Source organism: Passer montanus, unplaced genomic scaffold (assembly GCF_014805655.1).
Source record: "Passer montanus isolate IOZ18808 unplaced genomic scaffold, ASM1480565v1 scaffold2, whole genome shotgun sequence".
Taxonomy (NCBI): domain Eukaryota; kingdom Metazoa; phylum Chordata; class Aves; order Passeriformes; family Passeridae; genus Passer; species Passer montanus.
In genome coordinates, this window is record NW_024366591.1 from 4675436 (window position 1) to 4693100 (window position 17665).

Here is a 17665-nt window from a genome sequence, read left to right on the forward strand (position 1 = left end):
CGAGGCTTTTGCACTGCCCAAAGTGTATCTATTAAAGACCTTTAATAAATACCCATTTTATTCTCTTAACTCTGTCTAGCCTCTGTTCTAGGTAGCCACTCTAGGTAGCATCAAAATCAGAAAAAAGGAGATGATGTATTTGGGTAATAAAGAATAAAGTCTACTGCAAGACTGCCCCTAGCTAACAGAACAAGACAGATTTGAAATGCATTTGAGAATGGGAGAGATAAAAACCTGAGATTTGCAGCTATATTATACAGATTTTAAACCACACTTATTTCTCAGTTCCCTGTATTATCATACACAGCAGGTATCTTAAATCATTCATAAAAGCTGGCAGTTCACTCACCCTCTTTACAAGAAAAATGAAACACAAGTGGATATCATGGTTTACATTTCAATGCTTTGCCTGTACTCCTTACAAATTTCTCTAGTGATGCTGAAGGCTCATTGTGCTCTGGGAAGGAATGCCAAATGCCAGCTAATGAAGAGGATAACCACTGGAAAAGATGAGCTGAGAGGTACAACTTGTCCCCCAGCAAGGCAGGGAGCACATAACAAATGTGCTCACCAAATGCATACGTACCTAATCTGTTGGAGGGGTTCCTTTTGAAGAGGGCTCGCAGCAGGCTCTGGGCTTCTATGCTCAAAAACTGTGGCATTCCCAGCTTGGCTCTGAAAGAACACAACACTTGAAAAGAAAAGAGATTTCTCGAGCTTTTATTCCATCCAACTGCAATGGAAACAGCAGAACTGCAGTAGTAAGGATGAGCAGACACATGAAATCTGTGACCAAAGGCTACCTAAGCATAGTGTAATGCAGAATGAGATGCTGATCTTATTCTGCTCATCTTAAGGAAGGTTTTACCACTGACTTCACTAGAGATAGAGCAGACTTAATGAATCTCATAAAACTTTTGCAACTTAAATAGGTAATTTTCCTACAGTTTTTTTTTTACTTTTTTAGTTTGCTGGAATAAATTTGAGAATAAAGAGGAATTTAAACAATCAAACAATGAAAAAAAAGTATACTAAACCGCATACTGTTTAAAGAGAATAAAACTTTTGTCTTGGCCATTCACCACAACTTTAAAAAGTGTACTGGTGAGTAAAGATGAGCTTCAGATACTTTTGTCTCCGTTTAACATTAAATGAATGGGACATTGCAATGAAAAAGATTTGAAACTTGGCAACAACAAAATATAAGATGTCCTGCTGAAATCTGACTTTCCCACATTTTGTGGATACTGACATTATCACAAAAAGTAAGATAAATTTCTTTTGTAAGGCCCTCTCAGTAATTAACTTTCTACTGTTTATTCTGAAGGCAATTTTAGAGTTAAACACAGGCATCAGCTATGTGTGTCTTACTAAATTCATACCTTGCACAGATTTGAAAAGTTCAATACACACATCATTATTCTCTACTCATCAAATTCTTGGGCCCTATGGAGTCTTCAGAGAGTAGAGTTAACTCACAGTTAGAAGAATGAAAGCAGTTTTGATACTCACTTGAGAATGAGTGCCATTGTCTCCTTTCTGTCTTTTCCCTGGAAGGGTAACGATCCCGTCAGCATCTCAAACTGTGGAGTAGCAACAAAATGGTAAATGTGCATTGGGATGGTCTGCATAGCTGACCACATCCATCTTCTATTTTCAAAACAACTGAAAACTAGAGGAAAAGAAATGATCCAACAACCTGTGCACAGAAAAAAATGGCACAGCAAGTCTGGGTGACTGTTAGAGATGTGTTACAAACTGTTCACACTGATAGTTGTTGTCAAGTTTTGGTATGTTTGGGAAGAAGTGTCACATATGGCGCTTCCTCCAGCATCTGTTTCATGACTAATGCTGGCAACGAGATATTTGGCTGGAGGGACCCTTATCGTGCATGGATATGGCTCTTCTTAGTATGGATGGATAGAATGTAGGAGAACAGAGATAGTGATGAAGGTAATATCACCCCTAAGGAGTTACAGCTGCACTAATTATCAAGCATTAGGAACAGGCCTGCCCTTAACAGGACACAGCTAGATCCAATTAGGATGGGTATTATAAAAGAGTAGGTTGGGTAGTCAAGAAGTTAGAGTTTGTTGGCTGTGCTGTGAGGAAGAAGGAGTTGGTACTGTGAGGAGCTGCCCGTAAGAAATTACCAAGAAGGTATGGAGCTTTTGCAGTAAGATGGACAATAATTGGTGATCCTGATGTAATCCCATGGTGGTTTGGGTAGAGAACTGCAGAGAGAGCAGTAAAGACTTGATCCCTAGATGATTCAGGCAGACCACTGCAGATTTAAGAGCAGCAAGTCAGTAGAGCCAGGTGGAATAGGAGCCTGGGACCTGAACCAGGAGGACCAAGAACTAGATAAGTTATAGCCAGACTGACCCGAGATCTTGAAAGAAATATAGGTGGACCTGAGAGCCTAGAAATCTGGACAACGTATGAGATACCACCCCAAGGGAAAAAGACTTGCTTGGGAGAAGTGTATGGAGCTTTTGCAATAAGATGACAACGTCTTAAGTGTTTGATATGGTCTACCATGCAAGGAAAATGGATTTGATATGTCACTCCCCACCTTTTTAGGTTGAGTCAAATCACCTCTTTGATTGTGTATTTGCAACACTTTGATATTTTGCAGGAGAAACAAGACTATATCCCACATTCTCAAGGCTTTTTTGAGTGTGCCATTTCTCTCCTGCTTTGGTTCCTCTGGCTGTATTCAGTGATGGAACTCATAAGTGTCACATTCAACTGAACCCAAATCTCAAAGCAAAACTCAACAGTCATCATCAATTATTTGCCGAAGTCAAGTGTTGAAACATCCACCAGTTATGGTTCCTTGGAGACAGATTAGTGCTTTCAGTAAATTTGACAGGAATTTCACATCTGTAAGAAGTGGGAAAAAAAAAAAATGAAGCCCAGCTGAAGAAGCTTGCCGAACTTGGATTCAACACCATGTCTCTCACACAGCTCTCACCATGGTGTTTTAGGGAGTGGCAGCTGCTTGCTCTGACTAAGGGAGGCTGAAGGCTGTGCATCACCAAACATAAAGACACGAAGAACATAATTCAGCCTGGACACAAAGGAAAACTCTGTCCATTGAGGGCAAGGTGAACTGTTACTTGTTTGTGTCTGTCACTCAGACTTTGGATCTCTTCTGCTGTAGTAAGCTAATTACTTAGTGTCATTAATTAATCTAATAATTACTACTCATTGCTATAAGGCAGGAAAGATTCTTCAAACCTTATATAATTTTTGTACCTTATCTCACAAGAAACCACAGCGCTCCCAGAAAGCACATTTGTGCCTAGAAGGATTCTTTCATTACCAAAACTTGTGTCAGATTGTCCCACAGCCTGACTCTTTCTTTTGCCCAGATTAAATACAGCTATACCAGAAGAAATATAGAGAAAACAGAGGAAATCTAATAGTGAACCTTCTATGCCAATTTTGGGAGAAGGGCAGAGGAGATATTTAGAAGCCAGATAACTAACTGAATATAGTTAATTGAAGGGTTAATCTTCATTGCCTCAAGGCACTAAAATGCATAGTAGAAACAGGAATAAAACCACTTTAAACAAATTTATATGGCTGCCAAATATAAACAAGACTTGGAAAAAACAAATGCATTAACTTCTGCGTGGGTTAGGAGAGGCAAGAAAAGAGCTGCCTGGTAGACCTTGAGGAAAGCAGCTCATTTTCTACAAAGAAACATAATGGGGGAGAATTTTTAAACCTGTCTAGATGACACTGGTGCTTAAATACAATTTTCAAAGTAGTTCTGACCTATTAGAGCCTAGTCCTGATAAAATGGGACTGGCAATGAAGGGCAGAGAACATTGCTTCCCAGGGCAGCAGCAGAAATGGTACAGATTGTACCAAACCCTCCTCATGATTTCTAGAGTGTTTATGCTCACAGTAAGTACCTAATGTTCACTTACGCTTGCTCGCATTACTTTGTTATTATAAAAAAATCTAATTTAGTGGCGCCAACAATGGCTGCTACATCTCATTTATACTGGCATAAATGGGCTTGACACTGCTGATGCAGATGATACAGATACAAGCAACTGCTTGGTCAGTGACTATGTGGAAAAGGACTGTAGTTCCCACCCACTCTACTATCCCAGGAATACCTGCAAATGCACCATGACTGCAAGGGATGGAAACAAGAAGGAAGGAATTTGGAAGAAACTGAAGTTGCAGGAGGGAGCAGGGGGAATGACTGCTCTGGAGGCTGCAGGAAATATTTACTGTGCTGCTGCACTTTGTTACCACATCTCCAATTGTGCAGGCCTAATGCTGAGATTAATTCAGGTTCAGAAGAAATGCAGTTAACATCAATATTTAATGTGAAAAGCAGCCATGTAGGTTAAGTGTACCAGAGCTTTTTAATTTAATGAATTTTGCTAAGCAGCCTCTGGAATTGTGCTTTAGTTTGTCAATTGCAGTCCTGACTAAATCTGTTGAAGGTTCAAAATAAAATAACAAGATTGAAAAAAAAATTGAAATTGTTAATTTCATCAGTTAAAGTTATCATTTCACTGCACAGAGACCTGTCTCCCTGCTTATTTTTTTCAAAAAGTCAAAAATCTTGCTGAAGCTGAACATGAAAACAGAAGTGAGAACATGCTGCTTACAGTCTTGCACATAAACACAGAGCTGTATGAGTCACAGCAGGTTGACAAGAAGCTGAAACTAGGGGTGAATGAACTCCACAGTATTTTTGTCCATTAAAGCAGTCCCTATAGTTTTGCTGGGGGGCTCAATTTTCATTCTCTCTACTTCTCCATCTGTAGATACCACCTGTTTGCTCCTTCCTTCCCACTGATTCTCTTCCCAGGTGTTTTGGAGGGCTATCTTCTGTTAGGCTTCAGAAGGCTGCAATCTCCCTCCAACTTTGTTTTCCTTTTTGTACCAAAGAAAGTACAAGAAAGGCAAATGTTTTTTGTTCCAGTTCAGCTGCCTATTTAGAGAACCACAGAGTTAGGCTTAATGGAAAGGGGCCTCTGGAGTCACCTGATCCAACCCCTGCTGAGGTCTCTGTATACTATGCAGTTCTTTCTTGCTCTCAGGGCAGTCTCCAATTTCAGTAGGCAAAACATGAGCACTTCCCAGAAGATGTGGGAAGAACCTGGAAAAGAGTGCCACATTTCCTGAGGAAATTCAGGATTCAATAAATATAAATGATCAGGAAAGTTATTGGAGAAGATAATAAGTGAGAAATAATCCTCAGCCTGGGAAACTGCCATATGAATAATAAATCATAAAAAAAAATAACATAATAAATAATACCAGAACTTAGTCATTTTCAGACAAGTTTGTTTTGCTATTAATAGTCACAATATGTCACTTTTATGGAGTGTGCAAGGATGATTCAGTTGATTCTAGTCTGTGCCCTGGTCAATGAGGGCTGCTAAGAGAAGCAGCAATCTCTCTTCACAGAACAGAAGAGTGTTTGGTTGCTCTGATGATGAGGAAGATACATATTATGACTATAGGCATAATATGTTTCCTTTTTCGATGAGAATTTTAGATATGAAAATTAAACTATCACATACACTTCTTTTGAATCTATGCATATTTCCTCAACTGGTATATTTTCTTCATCTATTTTACATCATACTGCAAAGTGCTTAGGAAGAAATGCTAATAAATAATTTGAATGCAATTTCATTATCTTCAGTTTTTCACACTGACAAAAACAGTTTTCGTAATAGAACATACATGTGACAGAACAAAGAAAGCAAGCAGAAAAGAGCAGAATGAAAGACAGCATCAGAAAATCCTCCCGGTCGTGTAGTGTTGTTTTGCTGGTCTCAACTAGCTAACTGTTGAAAAGGAAAAAAGGTCGACCTGATTGACATATTTTTCTCTAAGATGTCTGGTAACACTTAAAGGCTTAAAACATTAGCTTGGAGTTAAAAGGGTTTTACTTTCTTTAATTCATCTCCTTTTGTAGGAATTTGTATCTTTTCTAATTCTAATATGCTGAATCTTTAGGGGAGGATTGAAAAGAGCAATGGAAAGAAAAAAAAAGAAAGGCTAGCAATACCCATGGAGGAAGTAGTCCAGTTTATTAAGAGTTTATCAGCTGGTGAAAGAAGAACAATCTATACACCATATGCATCATCTTTTAATGGGAGACAAAGAGTGAGAAGACTCAGCTATTCACCAAAAGTAAAAACATAACAAAAAAGTTAAAGGGTAGGGATAGATTTATTCTATGAGACATACTCTATTGATTTTTGTGAATAAATGTACATGGTTCAGAAGTGCTGAGCATCCCCAAATGGACTTGTGGACACATGAGATAAGGATATTCTACTTCTTTTACAATTCAGGCAATAAATTACAATATTTATGTAGATTAACTGCTGCCAACCTGCTAGATCAGTGATGTAGGCCCTACCCAGCCCAAATTTTCAGTGTTTTTCACATTGCTTCCTATGCTTCCTCTGGTGGCATCAGTTGTCCACTTCAGGTGAACAAAATTTAAACATATTCTATGGATTTTGGTATGCAGTGCAATATATAGCTACCAAAACCAGCCTCCATACCACAGGAAATGGGGCTGTATTGGAAGAGCACGTTGCTACAGTAATTTCTGATTCTGCCTAGGCTCTGCTGTGACAACCTCCGTGAGGTACCCTGTGAGCCACAGCTGCCTGGTCATGGCCATGCCCTGAGCACAGGGTAGATCTGCAGCCTGCACACCACAGGACACAGCAGCAACAGCTCTGTTATTCCAACATATCCCAGTGAGAGTAGCAGGTGCCTGGTGTCTGAGCTCAAGTGAAGTGCTATGCTTAATAAAACAATGCTTCCAAAAACTTACAGTGTTCATACAGCTTTGAAAAAAAAGTCATAGTGTCACAAACCAACTTCTTGATCTTTTCTTCATCTACCTTGGCAACAATAGCGCTCAAACTGAAGAGGCTGGAGGGGTGCAAGGTGGGGGGGGGGAGCATCTGAACATGTAATTTTAAAAGGCTGGGTTGAGGAGAGTGCAATACCTCTCTGAAAAAGCTCACTGATACTGCAATTTTTATCTGAGGGATCTGATCCCTACCACAGCCACCCCTCCCACAGATGAGCACAATTTCTGCATTACCATGAGCACGCCAAAGGACCACCAGTCAGCACTCTGGGTGTGCCCTCGCCGGTTGACCACCTCTGGGGCCATGTACTCTATTGTCCCGCAGAACGAGTATGCTCTCTTGTCATGGTCGATGGATTCTTTACTCAGACCAAAATCTACATAAATTGAAGCAGAACAGGACTTGTCAGGTCTCTAAAAATTATTATTTATGCTTTTGCTTGCTTAAATTGTTTGAATGAAACACACCAACCAGCTGGTGAAGTGCCCTTCTCTCCGTGTGCAGAAAGAGACAACACGCACGTGTGTGCTGGAGCCCTGCCTATGTGGAGTGTTTGGCACTTGTTAATACACCCTGAAAACAGGCATATAATTTTCCCTGTGCAGAATGAGTATCTGGCTCAAGGCAGAAGGGAGTTTAAATAAGCAGATATATACAGTTCAGGTTTGGTGAAGGTAATGTTAGTGAGAATTCTTGTGCAGCTAACCAAAGTATTGTGAATAATAAACCCAGATTACACCAGTGAAAAGGCTGGCTATACAGTGCCTCTAGAGTGGCAAAGGGATGTCTTTCCAGCCATCCTCTGCCAGGATTAAATAGTCATATTGGAAGCATCCTTCCATCCACAGTGGCAAGCAGCCAAACCCACCTGCTTCACATCAGTCAAGAGTGCAATTTTACCAAGAAAATGCTATGTTCTCCATGTGCTGTGCAGCAGGGGGATTGACAAATTGACAGAGAAGCTCAACACTCAAACTCTTCTGGCTTCTAGTTTTTGTAAGCAAACTCCTTCCAACCAAAGACCAGGATGCATGCAATATACTGCAGGAAAAAAAAAATCAGCTTATAGGCATGAAGTTTTCTATTTCTCACATACCTGTTATCTTAATGTGACCCTCTTCATCAAGAAGAATACTATAAAGCAAAAAAAGAAACATTCATTCATTAGCCAGGCACAAAGTGCAGTTTAAAAACATGAATAAAAGATGTTTAAGTCAGGTAAGGAGATATTGCAAGATTCAAATACTTATGTACACAAAACCTTAGTGGATTCTATAGCTCCAGAAAGAAAAAAATGAATCTCAAAGGTTTTTTTTAATCTCATGTCTGAAGCATGCACAGCCTGATGCAGTTCCATGAGGAGGAGCCTCCTCTGTGCTCCATAGGATGTTCAAGGTGGGCATGCAAACAGAGCTCAGAAAGAACAGGGTGTTCAAAGTGAACAGTTGCAGAGTGTATGCTTCCGGCAGGTGAACATGTTTCCTGTTCTTGTCATAAGAAAAGGCAATTGCAGAAATAATCAAGGCTTGGACTCACTGGACCTAAAATTAAGTCATGCTGAAGTAATAAAAGTCATTGCAGAGCACAGTGACTAGTCACAGCCTAACTGCATGGATCTCAGCCTCTGCTTATTTTTTTTTTTTTTTTTGTCCAGAGCACAGATGAAAATTCAGCCTGGAAGCCAAATTCAAGTGTTCTCACATTTTCCACCTGCCAACATATTTTTTCTTAACAAAGGCAATCCAGCAGTTCTGTAGTTCACAAAAAGCAGTGCTAGTTTTTGTGGAAACAAGAAGGAACACTGAATTTGAAAAATAATAATTTTGGTAAATAGAAACTGACATAGTAATGAAGCTGGTCTTGCTTCAGTCCTAGTTACACTCAGTATATTTCTCTTTTCAAACTGATCTAGCATGATGCCAACTATTTTTACATTCCTCTTCTCTTAGAGAATCACTTTAATCTAATTATTCAGGAAGAAAATAGGATACAAGTGAATCAAATACAATGAGCTATCCTTTTGTGAAAAGTTGTGTCTGAACGGAAACATAATTGAAAAAAGATGCTCTTCTGTCATTCATGTGTTTAGAAAAAGTTGTGCAAGTCATCAAAGCCAGCAACTAAGTCAATACCACAAGTCCCATAATTAAAGCCTTTTCTTCTCAATAAAAACATCTTACCTTTATTCTTTCTCCATATTTTCCTTGAACACAACATTTTCAAGTACTAGCCTATACCAGGCATGTTTAAATGTACTTTCGTGACTGAAACACCTAAACTTGTGCTTCGGAAGAGAACAGACTAAAAAACCTGCCAGTGTGGAAGTGAGCATGAATGTATGTACTCCCCAGACCTCGATCTGGAAAAATAGCAGGGGGAATAGAGCTCACAGAAATCACCCAAAACTTTGCCCCACACCCAGGAAGCCCCTGTGAATAACTATGCAATTCAAAGGAAATGTCCCCAGACGCATTGATTTTACACTTAATAGGTTTTAAATTTCATAATTTCCTATTGAAAATGCATGCTGCTGTAGTATGTACACGATGTGTGATTCCCATACTTTGCCCTGATTAAAGGGCTCACACCTTACCCTCATTAAAGGGATAGAAGCAACTCTAACAGAGCTTTCAGACTGATAATGCTGCCTGAGGTTGAATCAGAAACATACAGCAACTCTTTCTCACACTGTTTGCATGAGCACCAAAATGAATAGATCCCAGCTTCCAATGGATGTGTATCCCATATCCCCTAAAACATAAGCTTCAGTTCCTTCCTCCATCTCACGTTCTCCAGTCACCCTTCTACCATGCTCAGCTGCTGGCAGCTTCCTCTGTGGCCCCTGGCAGCACCCTTTGGACATCTGGGTGCCTCAACATTTGCCATCTGGCAGCACAAATAATGCTATAGCTACTAACCAAAGATTATATTTCATGTAAAAAGAAAACAATATGATAATTGTGAGGGGAAAAAAGGCACCTGTTGCACTGAATTATCTTAGAGTGAAATTAAGAAAAGAAAAAATTACCTGGTTATACAAATGCAGATTACAACAACAGACAAATAGGTTTCCTATGACAGTAGAAGCAAAATTTCTATCTAATCATACTCTGTACTCTTTTTAATTTGTGACCTTACAATTCTTTTTTATCCCACAATATCCATAGCAGACATTCTATTGTGACAATCACAATTAGTTTAGCTATGGTTTGCAGAACAAACTAATCTGAAATAAGATAGTATTATTCTATGGAAGGGGAAAAACAACGAGAAGTTCTTAATATGATTCAGGCTTGAGAATAATATTTCATTTAAATTAATGTTTTGAAATTATAAAACCCATAAAAAAGTAGACTACTTTTAAATGCTAAACTAGGTTGCAATCATACTGAATGATAAACTTCAGCTAGGAGGTTTTCTCGTTTTATTTGTTCAGTCTAATACTTGAGTGCTTTTACAGGATACTGTCATTGTAAACCTTCTCTTTAAAGCAGTAATAACAGTTATTAGGTGAAAAATATGCCAACACCATAAATAAGTGAACCACACATATTGTGGAAAAAAAAGGCCACAAAATAAGGGTGTCTCTTAGAGAAGAGGAGACTGAGGGGAGACCTCATCACAGTCTACACATTTCTCAAAATGGCAAGAGGAGGGGCAGGCACTGATCTCTTCTCTGTGGTGACCAGTGACTGGACCTGAGGGAATGGCCTGAAGCTGTGTCAGGGGAGGTTTAGTTGGATATTAGGAAAATTTTCTTCACTCAGAGGGTGGTTGGGCACTGGAACAGCTCCCCAGGGAAGTGATCACAGCACCAGCTTGACAGAATTCAAGGAGCATTTGGATAATGCTGTCAGACACAGGGTGTGATCCTTGGGATTGTCTTGGGGATATTCTATTATTCTATGATTGAACATTTTAGCATCAGAACCATCCCACAAACTTCTTTCACTGACCTCGGTTTAAAAGTATGCCTTGAGAAGATAAAGGCTGGAAATCTCCATGCTAGAGATTGGGGCAGCTAAATTTGTAGTAGAGGAATGACACAGTCCGAGTTACTGGAGAAGTCCCATAGCAGAACTAGGACTGCAAACTCCATATCAACTTTTCTGCTGCAGCTTTATCACAGGGGAAAAAAGTTTTTGTTATGGGTTGTTAGCATTGTTTTATATAATCTCTTAAATCAAGGCCTGAACAATTCTTTCCCATTTCTCTCTCTCTTAATTTTTAGTTTTGAGTCACGTCTTCTGGGCTTTAGTTTGAGCTCCAACATCCCCAAATCAATGCAATGTTCTGCCAAACCTAATAAAGCTGCAACTCTGGGGTGGGTTTGGTTGTTTTTGTGGGTTTTTTTTGGTTGCTGTTTGGTTGGTGCGTGTTTTGGTTTTGAAATTTATTTTTTTTTGGATGATATAAGTTTCTTTCTAAGTGACAGCAGTTTTGCAGAAGATTCAACCCACACTTTATGTTAATCAGAAACTATAGCTAAATTTTCAGGTAGGAGATAAAACCTGAGACTTCATCAAGAGTGCTTTATTTCATTTTGTTATGAAAGTACCAGATGAAGTAGTCAAATATCTACTAAAGAGATGAATCTCACAAATTGTGGTTTGTGACATTTCAGTGTTCATATGCTATCTCACCCCGCTGAATGCAAATTCCTCTGTGCTGTAGCTTTATTGACACCATGAAGTCAAAAAGGGGCTGCTTACATCAATGGAAGCTTTCCACCATAAGCCTTTGACTTTTACTGATTCTCAGATCTCCCTCTCTACACAGGGCAGTTACATTCATAGATTAGTAGTCATTGTTGGCAACATGCTGCATTAAAAAGTGGTGTTTGGCTTTTTTAGAGTATAGTGTCTACACTGTCCCTTGTGTAGACAACTGAGGGCCTTAAAATGTACATCACTCCTTGTTAACCTAAGCCCCTAGCAAGGCTAGCAAGGTGCATCTAGGTTCCTAAATGGTTAAGATTAATAACAGTTTGTCCATTTTCAGATGGTGACTTACCTCTAAGTCACTCATGACCTCAAACCACAGCATAAGAATTAAAATATGCATCATATACTACTCTGTAATAAGTGCCCATTTTTCTATTTTGGTATATTTACCATATATACCAAGGTATATATACCTTATTTTATAGCTTGATTGTGCAGTTCTTAAGTAAAAATATGCCTCATCATTTAAGGAACTCAGCAGCTTCCAGTATGACTGAACAATACCTTGTCCCACAAGGGATGTCACTGAAATCACCAAGACAACTCAAGGAGAAGAATTTTTCTGCAACAATTCAAGAGATGTATCTGTTTGTTCTAAACAAGACTTTAACCAGAAACCTCAATTACTTGTCTTTTTGAGGTAAGTACAGCTGACTTGAGAAAAACTCCCAGTTGCACTTGAAATTAACTCATAGCTTTGAATTGTTAACATGGATTTTTGCTTAGGGAACCTTAAAAAAAAAAAAAAAAGGTGAACCTTAAATTTTAATGTACTGAGGGTTCTTCCAAGTGGTTTGAACAGTGCTAGTTTTTTGTTGGTTTTTTTTTTAACATAAACCATTCCAATGAGCTTTATTTTAGCATACTTACTGAACTGACAAGCTGCTATCAGCAGCTAATTTTGAGAGCATCTGAAGAACAGCAAAAGCATTGAACAATGAAAGGCCTAATGCAGTGTCCATCTTTAATAAAGGGGAGAGACATGGGAAGGGAGAAAATTGGGAAATTACAAATTAATTAATTTATCTCCAGTTCTGCAAATCTAACAGAGCAAACCTTGTGCTGTAATTGTGCTGTAATCATGCTGGTAATGCCTCTGCTGAAGATGTGTGTGTGCAATTCTGCACGTTGCACTTCAAAGGAGAGAGGGAAACCAAAGGAGAGTAATGAGAATGAGTGAAGCCCTGTAAAGACTGACTAGTGAAGAAGAGTTCAGAACCTGGATTGTTTAGGATACAGAAGAGGGTCTCAGGAGAAGGATGTTCTCACAACCCCCTGAGGCTGCTGCTGAGAGCAGAACAAGCAGGTTGGGGCTTCTAGGAGGACAGGCCAAGGAGCATTGGCCTGCAGTGGCAGCGAAAAAATTTCAAACTAGGTATTAAGAGCAACATTTTAGATGAGCAACTGCTGGAGCACTGCCAAGAGTCTTCCTGTGTAGAGCACAGTCTTCACCACCTGTTTTAAGCCTGAGCTAGCAACACACCTGTTATGGTCTTGATCCTGCCAGGGGAGGATGAGAACATCCTGAGATGGTCCTAATTTTCTTTTCTCATCTTATTTAGGAAGATATTCTTTCCCAGATGTAACTCAAAACTTAACTTTTTTTTTTTTCCCTGAGAGTAATTGTTTTATTCTGCTGTATCTATTTCTTTAATGTAAATCTAAACTTCCAGAGAAATCACAGGCTGTCATGCTCTGCCCTCCTAGGTGTGACTACACATAGGCTTTGCACTTAAAGAGCTATTTTTAGAGGATATGATTTTCAGTCAGAAGCCCTGCTTTATCTCTAGGTATGAACTTCTGTATCTTTCCTATAAAACAGTTATATTCATGTAAGCTAATTTTACACTATGTCAATTGCATCCAAATTAAATCGTATCACAGTTAATCCACTTAACTGTAGATCAAAGGTCATAAACCATATATAAAAGGTAGAAAATGCAAGATTGAGGGCTGCCACCTCAACTTTACACAGTGATCTCTCTGTGTATAGGTCTCCAGTTACGTGATGATACTTTTTCTTTTCTTCTATAGAAATCTTGTCTCAGTGGCAGACTGGTAACACTCAGGGAGGGATTTTAGCAGAGCAGTACAGTGAAGGGGATGGCTGGTCTCAGCTCAGACAAAAATATAGAGAAAACTGGATTCCATCTGTACCTTTTCAACATGCTTCCATGTGACAATGACAAATCATTGACACCTTCTTTCTTTAGATGAGCTCCAATTTCTTGATTCACTGATCCCTGATTTGAATCACGTCAGCTTGGTCTGCAGTTATATAAAGTGCTCTCACTTGCAACTGGAGTCATTGAGAGATGTTTTTTGAGATGCTAAGTGACACTTCCTGCTGAGAACTCAGAAGAATCCAGGTCTCAGTATCTCAAATACAATGAACAGTTTTGACATACACTTAATTTTCTCCTTAGTTTCTAACTTCTTCTAAAGCAAAAAATTACAGCATATGCCTAAAAATATAAAGGCATTGTGACACATCTGAATATACAAGCTCATATCTGGATACCTTCTAACAGCAGATTCATACATCATGTGTTATCTCAAAAATCAGCCTCATCTAACATCAGAGAGTAAAGCAGTGCATGATCCATACAAATGCTCACTAGAATCAAAGTCTAAAACAGAAAACCTATAATTATTCTACTGTATGCATGTTTGTTGATGCTGAATGGATAAAACAGCAGTTCAGAATGATATTGAAACGAAGGAGCTGCTGGCAGACGATGCAAGAGCCTGTGGCTGTGGCAGCTGGGGTGTCACCACTGCCTACCTGCATTTCATATCAGGAACAAACTGGTACTTTTCTCCCTCCAGTTGCTTAATTGTAGGATGACTTCCCACATTTGCCAAAGACAAATGGTTTCCAGTTTTGGCTGCGTAAATGTCAAGATTGGAAAATTTGGTCAACTACAGAAAGTTCACTAGCCCAAAAGATTGAGAGCTCTTGCTATGTACGTCTGTTGAATTCACATAGTATTACTACTGCTACTACTATTTTTCAAGCCAAAACATAAAAGTGAATTTAAAATTTAAATCACATGGAACCACAATGCAGATAAACAGTCTCCTTCTCTTCAACTTCTTACCTACAAAGTCTTCCTTCCATCACTTTTGGTCTCATGTTTTCGCGTGAGAGTGAGAGTGATAACACTCCACTTTAAAGAAAGAGCTGCATATTTTTCAGCTTGATGTCACAGAAGGAAAATGCTGCTGCGCTGTTAGATTTTGAAAGTGTAAGCAATTGCCAAAAAGACCGCTCTCAGCGGTTATCTTTTATAAATGCTGGTGACCATTACATTAAAAAGGAACTTTGGAATGTTGCAGCCTGAATTATTTGAGTCATCACAGCAGAATCCAGCAAAACACCAAGCAAAGGGCATAGAATAAAAACAGTATCATGTCACTCCCAGTGACAGCCTGAGGGTGTCATTTGTTCTACTGATGTATTGCAAATAAAAACGAGAAAGGAAAATTAGGACCACATCACAAGTGAAAAATAGCTGCAAATGTAAGTGAGAAGAAATATTTTGGAAAATATTTTGTACAGTTAATACAAGTGTTTTAAAAGTCCTGATTATCATGTCTCTCATGAGTTAACAGGCACACAAGTTCTCAGACATGCTCATTTACTTTAAACAATGGCTCCAGTAACACTGACTGTTGCCATGCCATATTCTGTATGAGCTGGAAGTGGAGTTGCTTTGAGTGGTTTACACTGCATCAGGGGGAAGGCCAGATTAAATGCTGATAACAGAGAATGGTGCCACTGAAGTTAAAGGCACAGGGATCTGAATTCTTTACTGAAATCATTCACAAAACTGAAGGCCAGGCACACAGAGGTTCCATCATACTGGAGCATGGTCAAAACATTTGGCCTCGTGCTAAGACAGTATGACAGGAAAACCCTACTGCTGTTAGTGACGGTCTCGTGTAGAATCTCACAAACAAGAAGGAAGGCAGAGCCCCTGGCACCTTCTCATTTAGTAGTGTGACAAGGGGCAGATGCAACCTAAAAGTTCAAAGTATTTATGTTTCAGTTCACTTCTCCTTGTTAACTTACTTTTCTGGTTTTAGATCCCTGTAAATAATTCCGAGACCATGGAGGTGGTCTAATGCCAAGGCCAACTCAGCTAAGTAGAACTTGACATCCTCTTCTGTAAACATCACCTAGAGAGAAGGAAGAGAAGACCACATCTATTTATTGGACAGTGGTGGGCTGGCTTGCCTTAAACACATACAGGGAAGGAATTTTCTAAGCTGGGAATGCTGGAAGGACCATCATATCAGGTTCAATTTTCCATAATTTGTCTGAATTGATATTAACAATTCTTACCAGATTCTCCCTGTAAAACAAAACTTGATCTGTTGAGCACCTCTATTCCTTAAAATATGCTGCTCTCATTCATCTGTTTGATCTGTTTAGATGACATTATGTCACAATATTAGCAATAACTTATAATTCCTTAGCCTTTGGAAATGAACAGCAAAATTAAACACATTCAGTGCAGCCCATATTGCTTTCATATCCCTTAACTTGCTACAGTCTTGGCATTTGGTTACCAAATTCCCATTAAATAGCATGGGAAACCTTTTTGGGGAATGGAACACTTCCAAGTTGGAGCAGAATACACAGCATGAAGAGAATCAGAGGTGGATTTAAAACTCATGCCTTGGAGGCCCCAAGGAATATCAGTGCAGATGCCCTAAGCAGTGATGTGCTGTCTAACATTTGGGGCCTGATGAGGTGCCAACTGAAGACAGTGTTTTCTACAGCTGACATGGACACTGCTAACACTGAAAACTGTGTTTTAGGTGAGAAGAAACTTCTGTAATCAAAAAACCAATAAACACTGAAAAATTCAGATGGCAGGAAACACCTCTGGTTCAACTTCTATTATATCTGAGATGTTCTCTTTAAATTTCAATATGCACAGAGATAATAATGCAGAAAAATAAGCTGATATATTGGATACAGAAGTGTGATTATGCATGACAGAAGTAAAACGAGTCAGCTGAATAAAAATTTACTTGTCATATGTAAATGTAAATTCTACATTTAGAAGCTGTAGGGCTTAATTTTAAAATTAGGTCTCTGCTCTCAAAAAGGGGTAGCCAAAATATCTGAGTGCTTTGAGAAGTTCCAGACAGCTGAGAGAAAAAAGATGATTCAGAGCACAGATGTCACATAATTTAATTAAGAATTTTACTGCAAAGGCTAGAAACAAAAACACAAAAGCAAAAGATCTCAAATTTAATTGTATTGAATGTAAAAATGACATTAATTTTAAAAGAAATTTAAATTATTTATAAGATTTAAAATAAATAATGTAGGCAAGAAATTAAATCAATAGAATCCAGGAAAATTCTGATCTATACAGACACACTTAGTTAAAGTCAGATGTCTCAAAAAGACAGAGCAAGAAATAGGCAGGCTCTGCATGCATGCATGCAATATATGTCTATGGGATCTGACTGAAAGTCCACTGAAATCAATACCTTTCAACCAAATCTATAACTACAAATTGCAAACAGTTCAAACTCTCCCAGAACTTCTTCCCTTGCAATACCTTACCCCTAAACAGCTGCAAAGTATAGGCAGGCAAGGGAGCTGCAAACACTGAAAAAAGAGAAGTATGTTTTTACTGTCAGCTTAATGAGTCGTTAACAATGGTATACAGCACAGGAGTTGGTGAATTGCCCTGGACAAGCTGTGGGGAAAACATGAAGCTTTTAAAGAAGTACAAAGTCTGAGCTGTTAACTTCCACTGTTGAGTTTCCTGGCTGTGTGGAACAGGGACCTGCCTGCTTAGGTAAGAGACACATTTTCTGTCTTCTTCCATGAAACCAAAGAGGCCCTTGCTGAGACAGCAGCACGGCCTCGCTAATAAAGCTTGATCTCATGACAATAGCAGAAGGATATTTTAAATTCAAATTTTTGAAATATTTTTCCTCATATTAAAAATAACTGCTACCAGGGACTGAATATTTATATAAAGATCATTACTCAGCAGTGTAATTAACTTGTTACTAATGTCTTCTTGCATT

General features: G+C 38.9%; 1 protein-coding gene and 1 long non-coding RNA gene across 3 annotated transcripts in view; one reads left to right on the top strand and one right to left on the bottom strand.

Moving 5' to 3' along the window:
* The window catches only part of RPS6KA2 (ribosomal protein S6 kinase A2), a 162824-nt gene that overhangs the window by 52986 nt on the left and 92173 nt on the right, over positions 1-17665 (bottom strand). For both annotated transcript variants that reach the window (XM_039707208.1, XM_039707207.1), the window contains 5 exons: positions 15681-15787; positions 7978-8015; positions 7115-7257; positions 1513-1583; positions 587-675 (listed from right to left, as the gene is read on the bottom strand). In XM_039707208.1, coding sequence (XP_039563142.1) covers positions 587-675; positions 1513-1583; positions 7115-7257; positions 7978-8015; positions 15681-15787 — 448 coding nt within the window. The remainder of the gene's footprint in view (positions 1-586; positions 676-1512; positions 1584-7114; positions 7258-7977; positions 8016-15680; positions 15788-17665) is intronic.
* On the top strand, positions 2056-2935 carry LOC120501248. The gene is made up of 2 exons (XR_005627246.1): positions 2056-2160; positions 2639-2935. It is a non-coding gene; the product is annotated as an uncharacterized LOC120501248 (long non-coding RNA).